Source organism: Hydra vulgaris, chromosome 03, assembly GCF_038396675.1.
Source record: "Hydra vulgaris chromosome 03, alternate assembly HydraT2T_AEP".
NCBI lineage: Eukaryota > Metazoa > Cnidaria > Hydrozoa > Anthoathecata > Hydridae > Hydra > Hydra vulgaris.
The window spans coordinates 47,442,501-47,460,000 of record NC_088922.1 but is presented as its reverse complement, the minus strand read 5'-3'; the positions used below and the strand labels follow the sequence as shown (position 1 = coordinate 47,460,000).

The following is a 17,500-nucleotide window of genomic DNA, read 5'->3' as shown; positions in this document are numbered from 1 at the left end:
ATATATATATATATATATATATATATAATTTAATATGCAAATATTTTTTTTATGACAAACTTTTAATTTTTTTTTGTGTCAACAAAATATGGAAAAACTTTCTGACAACCAGTTAGGAGTTTTTATACAATATATATATATATATATATATATATATATATATATATATATACATGTATATATATATATATATATATATATATATATATATATATTTATATATATATATATGTATATATATGTGTACATATATGTATACATATATAATACAATAATCAAAGTTGATAAAGAAGTTGATGTTATTTGATCAGAACCTTTTGGTGATACTTTGAGTGAGAGTTGGTTGACCAGATTAAACTTTTACCATTAATAAGAGCTTTGATTAACTAACTATTAGTTATCTATTAATGATATTGCTTTTGAAGAGTTGGATTTATACAACTAGTAGATGATAATGAGTATTTTTCCTTTTTTTCTGAAAAAATAAAAAAATTTTAAAAATTAATTAGTTTTAGAGCCCACAACTCTAAAGCAAAATTAAAAGTATTTAAGTAACTGATTTATTGTTTGTGTGGTAAAGGCTTGAAGAAAGTTTTGTAAAAAAACTCAAGTACTTAATTTTGACATAAATACAAAAAAAAAAATAATAATAATTTGATATTTTGGCTGTATGTGATATGTAACGATTTGAGCTATTATTTAAGATAATACTTAAAAATTGGCACTTTTGATAATATTATTATTATTTAAGATAATACTTAAAAATTGGCAACTTTTAATATTTTCTCTTCTTGATTTAGTCACATAAGTACAATAAATAAGTTGTAACTGTGTTTTTTTTTTTTCCAATAAACCTTTCCAATAAACTATTATATTGTATTACTATTATATTATTTTTTTTCTAACTATTATATTATTTTTTTTCCAATAATACCTTTCCAATAAACTATTATATTGTTATTATTGATAACTATATTGCATGACAATATTATTTTTATAACAATCTTTTAAATAGCATAAGAGTATAAAATATCATATAAATAAAAATATCTATTAAAAATTCAATATAAAATTTAACATATATTTCATAATTTTTTCCATTTACTACTTTGCACAAAAACCTTTATTCCAAAATTCACATTGTTATATTATTATATTGTGGTCAAATATTTTAAATTAAAAGTTATACAATAATAACAAATGTTTAGACCAATTAAAAAACCAAAACCAACAACCTTGACCATCTTACCTTGATGGTTATATGCAGTTTTCTTTTAAAAGAAATTTTTTGATTAATGCAAACTTTATGTTGCAGACAAAGAAAATAAGCCCGAAAAAGTTTATACTTTTCAACAATTTTGTATAAGTTTTCAAAATGATTAAACTGTTAGTATTCATCGTAACTGAAAAACACTATGAAATACAACATAAAACTGATTCAAACAATGTTATATTGCTATTTTATGCTTAAAAACAGTTGAATCACAAGATTATATTTTTTTCCAGGCTACTCCTCTACATCTAGCAATGAATGATGGGTGTAAACAGGTAGTAAATGTTCTTATAAAAAATGGAGCCAATGTACTTGCTAAAAATAATAAAGGAGAAAGACCAATTCATAATGCTGCATCTTCCAATGCAGATTACACAAGAGGCAAGTTTTTATAATTAGAATAAATCAAAAGACAATCATAAACAGGGGCGGATTAGGCTTTTGAAAAGGCCCGGGAAATGCTATCATGAAAAAGGCCCACCAAGTGACCTTTTTTTTTAAATCGTATTCGCTTGTAACCCCTCACTTTTAAATACTTTTGTAACACTATTGAACAATAAGGACTTGTATACATTTGTTTAAAATCAATAAAGATGTCATTTAAGTACATGTGTTATATTTGTATTATAAATTCATATTTAAATCACAAAAACTAAAAATCATAAAAACAGTAACTTTTTTAATTCACCACTCGATTTAGCAAGTTCATCAATAATTTCATTGTTGGTTATGTTACTCAATATGTCCTTTTCAATGCACATCATCAACAGTGAGTCCAAGTGATCTTCTGTCAACTGACTTCGCAATCTTGTTTTGACACATTTCAACTTGCTGAAACTCCTCTCACAAGCCACTTGGGTAATTGAAATTGTGAGCATGAATTTGTAAGCCCTGAGCAGCATGCAGTAGCTCTTGCCATAAAGATTATATTTTCGAAGCACATGGTAGCAACAGTAAATGCACGAGCGACACTTCTTTAGAGGGCCGCATTTATGGTTGGTGGCGTCATCTTCATTCTCAACCTCATCCTCATCAATCGTGATTTGATCAGAACAATCGTAACTCTCTTCCAATGTTTTTTTTAAAACTGGCCACTTTTTTGCAAAGTCCAACAACTCAAGCAACAGCTGCGCTTTTTCGCCTAAAATATAAAAAGATAAAGATAATCTTATAAATATTCAAAATAAAGAACAAAAGAGATAACCTTATCTAATGCTAATTAAAAATTTAATGAAGTTTACCAATTTGGAAAACAAAAATACTTAAGCAATTACTAATAAAATTTAACTAGAAACCAATCAATTATATTTATAAGTAAATTTACACACCTGTTGCCGAAATATGACATGAGATTTTCTAAAGGGCTTTTTTTGGAATATTACATTCCAATAACTCAGAAAATCCGTTGGGGTCAAAACAACTCATATCAGACTACAGTTTACCGTGTGATGCAAACCGAGTCGACAGACTTCTTAACACTGTGTCTAGAATACCATTGTGGACCTCTACTTCAAACTTTTTTAAAGGATCTGTAAGTGGATCATCATTTGCTAATTCTCCTGCCATTACTTTTCTTATTCTTTTGCGTACCATTGGCAAATCTGTCTGTATAACACAATCACATTCTTTCTCGTCAAGAATGGTTGCGGACACATTAATGAAATGGTCTGCAGCCACCTTAACTTGATCAAAATTGCGTGATTGAGTCTGAATTTCTGAAATAGTTACTTTAATTATCTCAAACGCCTTTATGAAATTCAATCCAGACGTCTGTAGGTAATTGGACAGTGGTGTGATTGACTCCATTATTCTTAGATATACAAATCCCGTCAGTACAGTCTTATACTTCTTTAAGGACGTTAATAGACACTGCGCATCATAGCGTGCTTCAACACTTAATTTAGTGGAAGAGACTGCTATTTCCAGTACATGAACGACTTCTGTGTATAATGCTCCTTCACCGTCGCGAAATGTACCAAAAAACTTTTGAAGGTTGGACCCCCATCTAGTAGTTGTTTGGACCCCCCATGTTTGGACCCCCATCTAGTAGCACCGATAACACTTAGTCGTTTGTGAATGTTTTGGCCATTTTTTTCTTTCATGTGATCAGTCCAAAGGTCCATTCTCAAGTAGGACTCACGAAAAAACATAGCAGCCTTTTGAAGTATACCAAAAAGTGTCATTGAAGCTTCATTACTGCAGGTGGCGTCACATACGACCAGATTTAAAACATGCGCATAACACCATGTGTGAATGTGTCCAGAAGACGCTTTTTCTAACAATGTAGTAAATCCATTGTATGCCCCGGCCATATTAGACGCGCCATCAGTACTATCTGACACACATTTAGTAATATCAATGCCATTTTGTTCCAAAACATTTGACATCAATTTGCACAGATCACTGCCTTTTCCAGATTGTGAATCGACAACACCAATAAGTCGCTCCTCAACTTTGTCGCTCCTCAACTTTGAATATTCCTGCTTGTTGTACTTCTTCAGCAATGGCACTTTTCATTAATTTAGCGATTCCTAATATAATTTGGTTTACAGTGGATTTGGAAATGAAAGTATTTCTGTTAGCTCTATTCCTCTTATCCTGTTTATCATTCAGCATGCCTTTGTCAGTAATTTCCTTCAAATGCGCTTTTAGAATTTCATCGTACTTCGCAACAAGAATCACAATTTCAAGAAATGTTCCATGATCCACTCTGTCGTTAGCCAAAACATTGACGGCTTTGCAACCAGCCTTACCTCGATATGGCATACCACGTTTACCAATCACTTTGACAATTGACACTACTCTGTCCACGATCAATCTACGATGTAAAACTTGCTGTTTTCGTAGACTATATTGCTGACCTTGTACCATATCTAGAATGGTTCGATTAGCAGAGAAATGTAGATAAGCCTCGACACATTCTTGGTGTCTCTTTGACGATTCGTGTTCCACAATACGTTGATGAATATGAGTCCAATTGTTAAAACCTGTTACAAACGAACTTGGTTTCTGCTTCTCATTTCCATGTGCCAAACAAACACTGCAAAACAGGCACTCTTCTTCTTCTGAAAATGAAAGAAACATACGCTGCATACCATCTTCAGGATGATAATATACCATTTTTGAATTAAAGTGACGTGTTTCAGGCTGATGTGGGTGATATTTATAGAAAGTTGTCAGTTCATTCAGGTGAGGCTTATTAAACCAATCATTCACTCAGGTAGTAGTTTCTTCGTTATCACCAGTAGGTTCAACCATGCTTGAAGAAGCTGTGATGTTTAGAATGAGGATTGGTTGGGTCATTTCATTAGTGTCAGTATGAACGCCATCTTCATCATCAAGGTTTGTTTGGGTCTCTTTAGCAACGTGGATTGAACCTCATCAACAGGCTCAGCATCAGCATGGTGTTGCAGGGTATTTGAATTCAGTTTAGAAAACATCGATAGTAGATTTTTAGTTGTTTTAGCATCTTCTCGCAGAAGCTCTATGTTTTTCTCACGTAACTTTTCATGTCCACTTTTTTGCTTAGACATCACACCTGTAAAAAAATAAAAAAATAAACATTTGTATTAGCCTTTTAACTACTATGATAGTTTTTATTGATTATTTTTAAATAAGTGTTATAAATGGAAGACCTGCGACTGTATTGTTATTTGTTTGAAGTTTGTTAATCTGACTATTTTTAAAGAATATAACTTAAAGTTTTAGAATATACTAATTTTAATATTTTTTAAAATAAACCTACATTTTATTAAACCTACATTAGTTTTACCTACATTATTATTAAACCTACATATTTATTAAAATAAACCTACATCTTCATTAATAATAAATCATTCATATTTATTTTTATAAACTGTGTAGGGATTTCTTTTTAAAATTATACATACTATATAAAATATAAATAGATTACTTTTAATTTTTAAATAGTAAAATACCATATTAATAAAAAACCAATATTTATATAAATACCTAATTACTTTTTTTGTTAGATATTTTATATTATATTTATAATATTGTTTTGATTTAGAAAATGTTTATTGAAATAATAAATTATAAAAGAAGCGTTACATTAAATTAAAAATTCTATATAAGATATGTATAATAAATCATTTAACGCATTTTTATCTAACTCGTTTTATTTAAACAATAATCTATAGTGAAAACAAAGTTGAATAAAGCAAAATCTGAAGTAAATTTCAACTCACAATTTTTTATTACTCTAGAAATTTTATTATTCTAGAAATTTATTAAAAAAATTAAAGAAAATACATTTTAACCCTTAGAGCGCGACGAGCCACGATCGTGGCTATACCGTCAGAGCGCGAAGAGCCACGATCGTGGCTTTAAAAGTGGTCTTTGAAACTATGACTTTTTACAACAAAATACCGCTGTTCGTTCATTAATAATGGTAGCATTGAATAGAGCACATTTTTTTCTATCTTTTGGTATATTGTCTTTATATATTTGGCATTAAAAATGAGCGACAGTGAAGAAAGTTGTATGGATGTTGAAAGTTGTACCAGCGAAGATTTTTTAAGTTCCAGCGATGACAGTTTGTTTGATGAAGGCACGATAACTTTAATTTAAAAATTGTATACAATATTATTTAATACAAATATATCAACTAGTATGATAATTTGGAGTTTTTATTTTAATTTTTATGTAGACTTCAGTTCTGATGGCGATGTTGATGTAGATGATGTTGATGGTAATGTTTTAGATGATTGGGTATTTGTTCTAGGAGATGACCTTGGTCCTGATGTTGTTTATTTTACTGGTGAATCAGGACCCAAGCACTCAATTTCACCTGAGTCTAAGCCTATTGAATATCTTGACTTGTTTTTTACTCGTGAATTTTTGCAAAATATAGTAAATTTTACTAATAATTATGCTGATACATGGATTCAAAATAATCAACAACATTTGAGGTCCCATCCAACATCAAGAGGTCATGGATGGATTAAACAGGGAAAGACCAATCTTTTAGAGATAAGAGCTTTCCTTGGAGTCGTAATTAACATGGGTCTCATCAAAAAAGCTAACCTTAAACTTTACTGGGATATAAGTCATCCTTGTGCATCTACTCCCTGGTTTGTTACCCACTTCAATCGTGACCGGTTTCAACTATTGCTTAAATTTCTTCATTTTACAGACATCCACGTGCCAAATCAACAACCACTCAATAAAATTTATAAAATTCAGTTTTTAGTGGAACACTTTAACAACAAATTTCTTTATTATTATTATCCACAAAGAGACATTTCTATAGATGAGAGTATGGTTGGCTACAAAGGAAAGACACCACATCTGCGTCAATATATGCCAAACAAACGTCATTCTAGGTTTGGGATTAAGTTATGGTGTGTTTCAGACAGCACCAATGGTTATTTGTGTCAGTTTGAAATTTACAAAGGAGGAAAAGACCCAGATGTAGCAGCTATTGCCTATGGTATGACTTATAGTTTAGTTTTTCGTCTTTTGCGCCAAACTAATTTCCTCCATCAAGGTCATCACTTAGGTATTGACAATTATTACACTTCTCCTCAACTGTTATTAGATCTATATGCTCATCAGACCACTGCAACAGGCACAGTGAGAGTCAATAGGAAAGGCCTACCAGAAATCTGCATCAAATCAAAATTAAAAAACAAGGAGGTTTGCCAATGTAGAAAAGGTCCTTTGTTGTGTGTGGCATACCAAGATGGTAAAAAAAAGCCTATATTACTATCTACTGTTGCCAAAGCAGGTTTTACTGAAATACGTAACAGAAGAGGAAATATAGTTATGAAACCAAATGCTGTTGCCCTTTACAATAAAACCATGGGTGGTGTAGATTTGGGTGATGCACAGCTCTATGTGTACTTGTCTGAGCGTAAAACAATAAAGTGGACAACTAAAGTTGCTTTTTCTCTATTTGGTAGGGCAATTTTAAATAGCTATTTATTGTATAAGCTCAATACAAATGAACATAAGCCAATGTCAAGAATAGATTTTATGATGGCTATAGTGGAAAGTTTAGTCGGAGATTATTTTCCAGTGAAAGTAATTTCTAAAAGACGAACATCAAGAGAGATTGAAATGGCTAGAAGTACAATTGTCTCATACCCACTTCCCCAACATACTGCAAATAACAATCCATTATATGGTCACAATCTTGTGAAAGTTAGTGCAGGAAAAAAAATAAAATGTGTAGCTGGGCACCAAACTCGAGTGCGCACAAGTTGGCAGTGTCAGTTATGTGGTGTTGGACTGTGTCCAGCCTGTTTTTCTAATTATCACATAAAAGCTGTGCATTAAAATCATTAAACTGCTTTTAATCTTATAAACCTACAAAAAAATAAAGTTCAAAAATAGTAGTTTTCTTGTTTGTTTTTTGTTATGTTTTTTGCCGGTTTTTTTTTAGTTGAATTTTTCTGAACGGCGTTTAAATTTTATCGAGCGCTCAAAGGGTTAAAATATTATAAAATTTTAAAATGTTGTGTTGCTGACGGCCCACCGGGAAATGTCCCAGTGGCCTAATCCGCCCTTGATCATAAAGGAAAAGTATTTTTAAAAAAATTAGTTTTTAGGAATAGCTTCTAATGTTCTAAGAATTTAAATCAAAATGAAGTTTTATATCTTTGAATAATTTTGTTATACATTTATCTTTATAACCCCTATAACATTTTAAAGTTATGTTACTTCTCAATTGGTTACAATTGGTTACAAGGTTACATTCTCTTATTTTTACTTAAATATTAATTAAATAAACTTGATAATGCAGTAAAAGTTTGTTTATTGTTGAAATATCGATGTTTATCTTATTTTATATTTATTGTAAAATAGCTCAATTTGTTACTTTGTCACAAAAAAAATATTTTTCAATTTGTAATGTAATGTCTCAATTGGTTACACTTTTAAAAGCCAAATAGTTTACAAAAGTAAAACCAATTGAGGCATAATGTAAAAAAAAAAAGATTTTAATTAGGTCTCAAATAAAGATTTTCTTATGTAACGTTACTTCTTAGTTGGCGTCTCAATTTGAGACATAATATTATGTCCTAATGTTACTCTTTATATACAAAATGCAATCAATTGAATTGTCATGAATTGAAACTTTATTTTTTATGTGACTAAGTAATCAATTAAGATGACGCCTTTATATATAAAGAGTAACCGATATTGGTTACTCTTGTATAATATAATTATGTCTTAATTAATAGAAGCGTAATTACATCTCAAATGTTGTCTCAATTTGAAATATCAATTGGGATGTAATTAAAAAAAAAATTAGTCAGTACACAGCTGTACAACCACATACTAACTAAATTTTTAATATTTCTTTTATCTAATTATGTTGAATAAATTTGTTTGTGTCAAACATAAATAACATGTTGTTTATGTTTTACACTCTTAATATATATATATATATATATATATATATATATATATATATATATATATATATATATATATATATATATATATATATATATATATATTTATATAAATATATATATATATATATATATTATATATATATATATATATATATATATATATATATATATATTTATATAAATATATATATATATATATATATATATTATATATATATATATATATATATATATATATATATATATATATATATATATATTATATATATATATATATATATATATATATATATATATATATATATATATATATATATATATATATATAATTGCCAGAAAAAAAAGTTTTTATGTTTTTCAAGTTATAATAAACCCACAAGCAAAAATGTATAAGTAAATAATGTATAAAAATATATAGTGTCAACCCATATTTTTTTATCAAATTACTCTATCATTTAAACATTCTGTAATTGCACATTCTAAAATCCATTGCATAATTGCACATTCTAACATCCAGTGCGATATCTGTCCGCTTTATTCTGTCACTCTAATATTCTTCGTTCTTTATAAACTCACTTACTCTTCACAGGCTTGTGTGCAGTATGTGGCTCCTATATATCAAATAGCTGGAGGAGGATGAACCACAACAAGTTTATATAAATTCGTTAAAGCTGTACAATTGTGTATATAATTTGTTAATTATAATAATTGATTTTTACTTTTTTTTTTCTTTTATTACCTTTTTTTATTACTATGATTTACTTTTAATATGTATTGTCTTATGTATGACTATAGTTGTACGTAAACACATTACATATATTACATAAACACAGTACATATATTACATAAACACACTACATATATTACATAAACACAGTACATATATTACATAAACACAATGCATATATTACATAAACACAGTACATATATTACATAAAGCACAGTACATATATTACATAAACACAGTACATATATTACATAAAGCACAGTACATATGTTACATAAACACAGTACATATATTACATAAACACAGTACATATATTACATAAAGCACATTACATATACTACATAAACACAGTACATATATTACATAAACACAGTACATATAGCAAGCTATGAACATAGTTATGTAGCTTATGTATTTCATGGGTTGACATATTTACATGTTGAACAAATTAAAAAAACAAAAAACTAATTTGAAAAATCTAAAGAAACCACACGTTACCATGTTACAACTATTAAGGTTGAAATGTTATGTAAAAATAACATGTCTTGTTATTTAAAAATGTTATGTCTTGTTATTCAAAAATGTTATGTCTTGTTATTTAAAAATGTTGTCTTGTTACTCAAAAATAACTGAAATTTTGCACCTAACTTAACCTACTTTGGTTACATTACAGTATGTAACTTAAAAATGTTATAGGGATAATATAATTAAAGTTTAGACATTATAAAGTTGTTGTCATTAAAGATTATATTTTTATAGTTTTAATTTATCTTGTATTAGTTTACTTTTAAATATTATAATTTTTTTAGATTACATTGTGTCAAATCAAATAAGTAAAAAAATTAAAGATTTTCAACATGTTCCTTCATCAATAGCCGAAGATCTTATTGAGTTACTTCTCAGAGGAGGTGAGATTTTGCACAGTATTTTCATGGTATTCTCTTTAATATTTTTATGTTTTACATTTATAATATGCATTTACATGCTTTTTATTTTAGCTCTTCAAAATGTTTCTACAGAAGACTACAGGAAACAAAAAAATGATTATGTAAACAGTAGAACTAACGAGTATTATACACCTTTGCATTTTGCAGCACGTTGTGGTAATGAAAAATCATTAAACAAGTTAATAAGAATTGGTGGAGACGTTAATGCACAAACAAATACTGGCTCAACTCCTTTACATTTGGCTGCAATCAGTGGACATGAAAGGGTAGTGAATATGCTTATAACCTATAAAGCTAATATTCAAGCAGTTGATAAAGATTTGATGACTCCTCTGCACAGGTAAATAATCCATATGAGTTTTTTTTTAAATAACATTCTAAATTTATGTAAGCTTAAAATTTTATAGTTTTTTTGTGAAATTATTTTGTGAAGTATAATTTTTATAAACTTATGTGATAAAAATGTAATTTAAATACCATACAAGGGCATGTCAATTTGGGCGATTATCAGTTGTCAGATTGTTAGATGAGAAAAGAGCCATACTTGATGTCAATGATAAAAAAAATTATACTCCTGTTATGTGTGCTATATGGAAAGGACATTTAGAAGTTATAAAGTATTTAATTGGTCAAGGTGTTCAAATAAACTCAACTGATATTAACAACAAGAATGGTATTCATATTGCACTTAAAGAAAATCAAATAGAAGTTATAAAATTTTTATTGGATAACGATCAATTTAACAAAATGAACAGCGTGGATAAGAATAATAGAGCACCTGTACATTATGCAGCTTTGAATGGAAATAGTCAGGTTTATTATTTTGTTTTTTGCAAAAAAAAAAAAAAAAATTGTATAAAAATAAAGATTATAGTAAAGATTTGAATAGTAAGTTCCGGTTGATGCTTTTTTGGCACTTGGTTCTTTTACGGAAGAAAATAAAATTACTAGGTGACTTTAATAAATTTCCTTATATAAGTGAGTGGACTATTGTGTTACTATTTACAATGTAAAGCTACGTGGCTTTTAATTATTGAGTATAATATATATATATATATATAAATTATGTTAGTGTATAATGCAAATAGAGTGCTATAGAACTATATGAAACTTAGAATAATATTAATGTACTGGAAGTTATATTAAAATTTTTAATATTAAAATTTTTAAAATTCTATAGTTAAACTTCAGTTCATCTTTATTTGTAATTTTTAGTGTGGTTTTTTATGCTTCAAAATTTTATATGTAAAACATGTCTATTCAAATTATGATTCATCAACATTAAATCCTCATTAAACATAATAACTCTATGTTTCTCTAGGTCATATTTCATTTGGTCAAAAAGCCCACATACTACTAAAAAGTATTATGTGTGGTTAGATTGTAACATATTTTTTGAAATATATAAATGTATTAATATATAAATATATGTAAGTTAAAAAATTAGAATAAAGTTTTGTATATTCTAAAATCCTAGGTTTTAAATTTGTGTCTTTGTCTTGTTTTTTGTACTTGCATTTAAGTTGTTATTGCCAAGAACTGTAGCAACAACAGTTTTTTTTTTGTCATTTGGTTGCTTTTTTTTTAATTTTTAAGCATTTGACTTTTTTAAATTACAGGCATTGCAACTTTTAATTAACAAAAATGCTCCCATCGATATAGGTGATAATCAAGAAAAGACACCTCTTCATTTGGCATCTGAATTTGGTCATTTACATTGTGTAAAACTGCTTATTTCTACCTCTCCTGGTGACGTAAATTCAACCGATGCTTGTGGAATGACTCCACTTCATTTGGCAGTTTTAAATGATCGCAGGTAATATTACATAACATAATAAAATAACAACTAAACTAATAGCAATTAAACTTTTATAAAAATACATTTCATAAACATACAAAAATTACTAGAAGGTCATGATGTTAAACTGACCCTATAATGGGGCTCTTTAGTCATGATGAATAGGAAAATTCTGGAACCCTCAATTTTGTTGTATGGAAATCTTTCTAGAATTATTATAGCAATAAAAATACTCATTTATAATCTGAAAAAAAGAGTAATTCTAATAAAAACATTGGAAAAATGCAGCAATAGTGTAGTGGTAGAGCGGTCAATTTGTAAGCAAGAAGTTTCAAGTTCGATCTAGAGAGTGACATGGAGACAGAAATCATCCTCAGCCTCACCCCATCCCCATATAAATTTTTCCATCGCCACCCTATTCCTGTCCAATCCTTTTCTCTGTGCAGTGGTCTTAATTGTCAAGGTTTGTGTTTTGTGTTTATATAGTTGAGAGAGCATGTAAACACAATAAAAATTAATAAAAAAAAGTTTCCTCCTTGACTGTAGCAGCTTCTTTGGCCTTGGGAAGGTGAATAACATTTTAAAAAAATTACTAATTTTTTATGTCATATTTAAATAAGAAAATAGGATTATGGAAACCAACCAACCATCACACACAAGTGTGAAACAATAGACATAAAAAAAATATGTATATTAATAATGTATTATAGGTTCCTTGTTAACTTACCTGAAAACTTTTTAACTAAAAATAAGAATAATAATAAGTTCATTGTTATTTTTTATTATTCAAATTTTTATGATAAATTTACATTTTATTGCATTTTATTGGCAAGTAAATAATGCACATGTGACTAAAATGATACTTTATAGCTGACATATGATACTTTATAGCTGACATATGTGACATATGTGACTAAAATGATACTTTATAGCTGATGTGAAAATATAAATTAGACTTAAAATAAAGTTTTAGGATGTATTAAAAAAATGAAAATGAAAATAACAAATATTTGTAAGGGTGGTACAGTAACTGGTGAGGTTATATAAATAGTTTTGTAAAAAATCTATGTAAAAATTTCTATAACAGAAAAATAAAAAATGTATTAAACATGTGTAAATAAGTTAAAGGATTTCACAAAACTATTTACAGATATACAAAGTTATAAACTTATATATAAAGTTATAAACTTAGATTTAAAGTCACAAAAGCTCTGAGCTCTAGAGTCAATAAGCCAGGTTTGATAAACAAAATTGTTATTTAAATAAAACATATTTTAAGTGTAAAGAGTTCCCTACCTCCCACCCTTGTATCCACACACTTAAAGTAATTTTTTTAAATTGATTTTATAAAACTAACATTATTTTCTTGCTATAGTAATATAACAATTTAGCTAAATAACAAAATTATCATATGTACTTAAATTTTATTTAATTTTTTTTATTCTATATTACTTGGTAGAGATGTAATTAGGCTACTAATTGTGTCTGGCGCAAATGTATATTTACGTGATAATCTTGACTGGAGTTCTTTGGATTATGCTGCACAAAATGGTAAAGAAAAGTGTTTGTACATTTTGCTTAATGGTCTGCTCAAAAAAGATTATGTTAATGCTTCTGATAAAAATCGTTATACACCTCTTCATCATGCAGCAACTGAAGGCCATGTTGAATGCATAAATTTATTGCTAGAGCATGGAGCTAATGTTCAGTTACAAACTAATGAAAATAAAAATTGTTTGTACCTTGCAGTTGAAAACTTACAAAAAGAAGCATGTATGGCAATTATGCAACATGAACGGTGTTTTATTTGATGTTTAATTTATTTTGATTTTTGTTATTATTTATGATTTATTTGTTTTTAAATTTTTTTTTAAATTATTTTGTGGTGAGCTAATTAACTTACTAAAGTATAACATTGTGATTTTAAACAATTTTTTAAGATGGCATGAAGCACTTATTAGTATGGACAATAGTGGAACACATGTTATGAAAAAAATGATTGAGCTAACTCCAGAAGTTGGAGAAAAGGCACTAGATAACTGCATTATATGTTCCAAACTTGATATCAAAAATCCTGATTATTCAGTTGAATACAATTTCGAATTTATAGATAAGGATCCTATGAATCCTGATAATTCATTTTTTGCACCATTACTAATGGTAAAATATAAACGCGAAAAGTTGTTGAGCCATCCCCTTGTTGTTGAACTTATCAATCAAAAGTGGTCTCGAATGGGTCAATGGATTTATTTATGCTCGCTTTGTTTTTATTTAATATTTGTTTCATTTCTTACCACGCTTGTAATTTTAGAAAGAATTAAGTAAGTATTAATGGTTTTTGCCACCTTTGTTATGTCATGATATTAAAATTATTTCTCTCGAGAAAATGATACAAGATTACTGCAAAACTCATATATTTATTTTATATAATTTATATAATATATAGGGTTGTTGTTAATATGACTTTATCTCCTTTCTGTATAAAGTATTGTGTATGTTACAATTTCAATTTAAAAGATAATATGGTTACACATATTATATTTTTACCAATATATTTTGATAAGAGATATTGTTAAATAATTTATTCACATAAGTTTACCCATGAGGTTTGCTAATAATCTTGTCTTAAAGACTATATTTAATTTATAAACCAACAAAATGGCCGATGGAGGTGCTATAGGGTATAATAATTTGAAAAAATAATTCATAGAGAAATGGATTAATAATTATTCAAAATATATAAATACTTAAACTTTAATAGTTATTCCATCTAAATATGTCAAAATATATATCGGATTATGAATAGGTTAAAATATAAACATATATAGGATTATGTATAGGTTAAAATTAAATGAACATGATTTTAGATGCTTGACTAACTCACATTAAATATTTTTAAAAATGTACAAATATTTTTCTAAATTTTAGTTCTAAAAGTGAGTTCCCACATCCATGCAACAATCACGAAAATCATTTTGCTGTGGTTATCTCATGGTTGACTCTTAGTATAGCATGTATTCAAATTTTTTTTAAACTGGTATTAGCTGCATATATTGGTAGAAGCTACATCTTTGATCCTGTTAAATTACTAGAGTTTTTTTTATACACATCAACAGCTTTGTTTATGGTTTCTTTTGTTGCTTGCAAGTACAACATAGAAGCCATGAAGCGGCAATCAGGATCTGTTTCAATTTTACTTGCATGGTCAAAACTAATGCTGTATTTGGAGAATTTACCTTTTCTTGGTTTATATTTTGTCATGTTTACGGAGGTATATTAAGTATATATTAATAATTGATTATATATATATATATATATATATATATATATATATATATATATATATATATATATATATATATATATATATATATATATTTATATATATATATATATATATATATATATATATACTTTATTTTTATTTTATATATATATATATATTTTTAATTATTTTTACATATTTCCACGAAGAAAACAGGTGAAAAGTAAAAAGCGCTTATTTTGAAGATTTTTAATACTTTTCAGCAAGTTTTAATGTTTTTAAAAATCGCATAAGTTGCAATTGCAGTGCAATGTTTTCTTATTTATGATTCTGTTGTTAATGAGATTTGTTGCATAAAAAGATGTGAAAATATATTAAATAAAAAGACTGTATTAAACTAAAAAGTAAGCATTTATTAAATTTATTCATAAAAAAATTAATTTAGTTTATGACATTATGTATAGAAACTGCAACTTTAATGATTTTTAAAATTGAACAGATTCAAATATTAAAATGGAGAAAATTGCAAGAGGAACTTATTTGAAATGGCAAAACTACTGTCTAGTTTCGAAAAATGACAAATTTTATGTTGAATGCACATTGTGTCCTGATGGTGCAAAGGAAAAGTTTATCAAATGAACAGGCTACAATACAAAATAAACTCACACTTATTTATGGAAGCTCTTTCAATATCGCCATGTTCCTTCTGCTGACAAATCCAAAAAATCAAGGCATCATCAATCTCGCTCAAAAATGATTGAATCGTTTTTTAATGTGAAACTAACATTGACTGATGAAATTGTTACTAAGCTAGCATCTAATATTGGACTTAGTTTCAACCAAATTGCAAATCAACTGAAAATTACACGAAGGTTGAAGCTCCCAAAAATGTCGAGTTTGTCAGACAATATATAGATCATCAGCGTATGCGAGGAGCAAAGTAATGAAGGAAATGATGCTGATAAAATCCAGTGTTGCATTATTACTCACATAGGAAAGTTTCCTATGTGAGTGATGAGGCAACATTTAAACAAATTAAAGCTATGAACATCCATATTTTTGAACCCAACAATTACAATCAAAATCTTGGTATGATCAAAATGGAAAAGAATGTGATGTTAAAACCCTTTTGAGGTTGCAAAATTATCAATTAATGACCTTTGGCATTGATCTTAACCGAGATTGCATTGGTCAAACTATGGCAAGCAACCACCGTAGTAAGAAATGGGAGAGAATGACAGCTGCAACTTTGAATGACTTAAGTCTTTTGAAAAGTTTTTTTAAGAGTCAACGTTAATTTGATAAGTGTAGAAAACTTATTGTTCATTAATATAATAATAATAAAAAATTATAAAGCACAAATATTAATAATAATAAAAAATTATAAAGCACAAACACGGAAACTTTTAGTTTATTTTCATAGTTTTTACATTTTTGAAAAAATCTCGGTTTTATTTCGGTTTTGTACAAGATCTAGTCTCGAAAAAATACTATTATATATATTTTCCAAAAAGAAATATTGTATATTAATATTAACTCAAATCACTTACCCCAAATTTTAAAACAAATCCCAGTTTCAATTATTGGCAGGCTGAACCAAAACTCCTCTAATGAAAATGCATTCAATTCCTCTCAACAAATTCTTAAAGTCGCCCTTAAAAAAAGTGATTTTCAAAATTTTGAACTAAAATTTGACCCTGAAAAAAAGAAATACAAAAAAGCAAAACAGTGCTAGAAATGTAATTTGATTTAACCCCCCATATAACAAAAATGTTTCCACTAACACCAAAAAAGTGTTCTTAAAATTGGTCGATAAGCATTTCCCGCCCTTTAATAAATTAAATAAAATTTTTAATCAGAATACAATTAAAGTTAGCTACAGGTGCACAAAAAATATGAAAATAATTATGAAAGGTCACATTAATGCTTTGTTAAACAAAAAAGAAATCCTAAATGAAAAAATGATAGAAAATTGTAATTGTAAACAAAAAAATGGTTGTGCAATAAGAGGAAATTATTTACCAAAATATGCGTAATATAACTGAGTTGTCAAAATATCTGCCAGAATCATTTCCAGCTTTATAAATTATATTAATGCCATATTTTTG

The 17,500-nt window shown here is 27.6% G+C and overlaps 1 protein-coding gene across 1 annotated transcript in view; it reads left to right on the top strand.

Moving 5' to 3' along the window:
- The window catches only part of LOC101237623 (uncharacterized), a 100,591-nt gene that overhangs the window by 64,256 nt on the left and 18,835 nt on the right, over positions 1–17,500 (top strand). The window contains exons 18-25 of the mRNA XM_065794522.1: positions 1,507–1,654; positions 10,192–10,290; positions 10,381–10,669; positions 10,815–11,142; positions 11,949–12,145; positions 13,587–13,925; positions 14,068–14,448; positions 15,056–15,398. Of these exons, the coding sequence (XP_065650594.1) occupies positions 1,507–1,654; positions 10,192–10,290; positions 10,381–10,669; positions 10,815–11,142; positions 11,949–12,145; positions 13,587–13,925; positions 14,068–14,448; positions 15,056–15,398 (2,124 nt within the window). The remainder of the gene's footprint in view (positions 1–1,506; positions 1,655–10,191; positions 10,291–10,380; positions 10,670–10,814; positions 11,143–11,948; positions 12,146–13,586; positions 13,926–14,067; positions 14,449–15,055; positions 15,399–17,500) is intronic.